The 2,703-nt window shown below is 54.9% G+C and overlaps 1 protein-coding gene across 1 annotated transcript in view; it reads left to right on the top strand.

Annotated features, from left to right (window-relative positions):
* Positions 1 to 520: 520 nt before the first annotated feature.
* Positions 521 to 2,703, top strand: part of Snx21 (sorting nexin family member 21) — a 12,249-nt gene continuing 10,066 nt past the window's right edge. Inside the window, exons 1-2 of the mRNA XM_004636092.3 lie at positions 521 to 961; positions 1,406 to 1,563. Of these exons, the coding sequence (XP_004636149.1) occupies positions 694 to 961; positions 1,406 to 1,563 (426 nt within the window). The 5' untranslated portion in view covers positions 521 to 693. The remainder of the gene's footprint in view (positions 962 to 1,405; positions 1,564 to 2,703) is intronic.

The raw sequence follows: 2,703 nt of genomic DNA, 5'->3' as shown, positions 1-2,703 counted from the left end.
TCGCAAGTAGAGCTTTTGCCTCCCAAGCACGAGGCCTTGGATTTCATACCCGGCACGCGAATGTACACACACTGCAAATTTCGTGTGTGTGTGTGTGTGTGTGTGTGTGTGTGTGTGTGTGTGTGTGTGTGTATTTTACATGCATGAGAAAACAAGCTCAGCACAATCTGATTCCATCTTCTCGTGACTTCAACTTTCTCTCCAGAGACTCGGGTTCCCTCATGTTGCACAATTACACTGTAAAAGCTGTAAATTAAAGGAGCTCCACGGGCTGTCCCGGGAGGCAGGATGGGGCGACTCCGTGGGAGGCCTGGGGCTCGCTCAAGCTGACCCAGGATTCCCTCGTCCCCTGCTGGACCCGGAGGCCCGGCATTCCAGGGCGGTCCCGGAGAGCGGGAGGGGCCGGGGGCGGGGCGGCGGCAGGAAGCGGCCTGGGTAAGCCGGGGAGGCCGTCTAACGAGCCCCGGGGAGCGGCACGCCGGGGAGTGCACCCCGGACGCTGCAGGCGGAGGCATGTGAGGGGACGAGAGGGACCCGAGGAGGTCTGGGGCAGCTTGGCTCCTGCAGCGGTCGGGGGCGGGGTCCCCACCGCGCCCCTCCTTCTGCGGCCTGGGCCCCGCCCTTGCTCCCCGCGCCCAGCGGGGTCCTCCCGCCCCGGCCCGGGACCTGGCTACGCCGCTCCCCCGGGGTGCAATGGCTTCACGGCTCCTGCACCGGCTGCGGCACGCCCTGGCCAGTGATGGCCCGGGGGAGGCGGCTGCGGCGGCGGGCCCGGAGGTCGAGCAGTTTCCCGAAAGCTCCGAGCTGGAGGACGACGACGCTGAGGGCCTGTCCTCCCGCCTCAGCGGCACCCTCAGCTTCACCAGTGCCGAGGACGAAGAGGACGAGGACGACGAGGACGAGGAGGACGCCGGCCCCGACTCGCTACCCGCTGGAGACGGGGCATCAGGAGAAGACGCAGGCGAGTGCGCGAGAACGGAGACGGGAGCCTTGGGTTTGGCTAGGCCTCCATCCCGGCCGCGTTCCCGATCATCCTGGATGCCCTGAGTGGATCCAGCTGAAACTCCTGACTCTTCTTTAAACGCCTCCAGCAGCGTCCTTAAGAGAGTCACAGCACCCCTCTGGGCCAAGTTCTCCCCTTGTATCAAATGGGAGAAATCACTTGCATCTCCAGGTTTTTGCTGGTGTTAAAGGCACAGAACCAGGGCTGCAAATCTGTGCTGATGTACTGGGGTGTTTTGGGGGTGGAGCTGTTTAGTGCCTACTGTCTGCCAGCTGTAATCTGTATCCCTCAGTTCTGTAAAGTGGGGAATAAAGCCTACCTCACAGGCACGAGGTTTCGGCACATGGTTTAGTTGACCCTGGCTCTAGGCCCCTTGATATGACCTGCCATGTGCTTGTGCAGAACGAAGTTCCCCACCCGATGGGCAGCGGGGCAGTCAACTCCTGGCCCGGCAGCTTCAGGATTTCTGGAAGAAGTCTCGAAACACCCTGGTACCCCAGCGGCTGCTCTTTGAGGTGACCAGTGCCAGTGTTGTCAAGGACCCGCCCTCCAAGTACGTGGTGAGTGAGGTCCCAAGAAGCCCCAGGGCTGTGAGTCTAGAAGTCTGGTTAAGAGAAAATAGGGGGGGCCTGGGAGATGGCTCAGTAGGATAAGCACTTGACTGGCAAACGCAAGCATCTGAGTTCAATCCCCCGTCTTCCTGTAGGTTCTGGTTGTGTAGTTGTATACATGAGTGCTCTACTTTACAGATGGGAAAACTGAGGCCAGAAAGGGGATTTAATATCAGTAAGTCCTCAGGCAAATGATTTAGTTTGTCTGAGACTGAGTAAAATGGTGATTAAAGATCTGACTCCTATCCTGCTTTTTAAATTTATTTTTGTCTTTTTGAGACAAGGTCTCACTATGCAAGTCAGGCTGGCCTTAACCTAACTTTGCAGTCCAGGCTGGTTTCAAACTTGCAACAGTCCTCCTGCCTCAGCTTCCTGAGGGCTGGGATTACAGTATGCACCACCACACCCAGCCCCAGTCCTGCTTTTTAGACTTAAGAGAAATTGTGTATTTTTCCTTCCCCCCAGGTATTTTCCACTGTAGCAAAAGATAGATTTGAGACCCAGTTGCATAGGTTAATAGCTAGGGAAACATGCTTGGGACACATCAGCTGTGATTCGCATACCACTTATTATTACCAGTTGTTTGACCTTAGGAGGGTTATATAATTTTGATCCCCACTCCCCACCACCACCACCACTTTCCACAACCAAGCAATGAGGATAACGCAGAGGATTATAGCAGGAGTTCCGTGAAACAGGGGATAGAGCCCTTGGCCTTGTGCAAGTGCTCCACTGGGCTGGGAATGTAGCTCAGCAGTAGAGCTCTTATGTACTACGTGTGAGTCCCTGGGGGTCCAACCCTTAATATCACAAACAAAGTGGTAGCTATACAGATTTGGCATCCTAATCTGAAATTGATAAATATGAAATGATAAATATTATATGAAGCTGTAAATGGGAAATGTCACACCTGACCTCATGTGATTGGTGGGAATCAAAACAAAATGCAATAGTTTAGAGATAGCCCCTGGGTTCAACCCTTAACACCATACACACACACACACACACACACACACACACACACACACCCTGAACTACCTTCAGGCTATATGTACAAAGTACATCTGGGACTTGGGTCTCATTCCTAAG

This window comes from Octodon degus, unplaced genomic scaffold, assembly GCF_000260255.1.
Source record: "Octodon degus isolate 3935 unplaced genomic scaffold, OctDeg1.0 scaffold00077, whole genome shotgun sequence".
Classification (NCBI taxonomy): domain Eukaryota; kingdom Metazoa; phylum Chordata; class Mammalia; order Rodentia; family Octodontidae; genus Octodon; species Octodon degus.
This window is presented reverse-complemented; position numbering and strand designations above follow the sequence as displayed.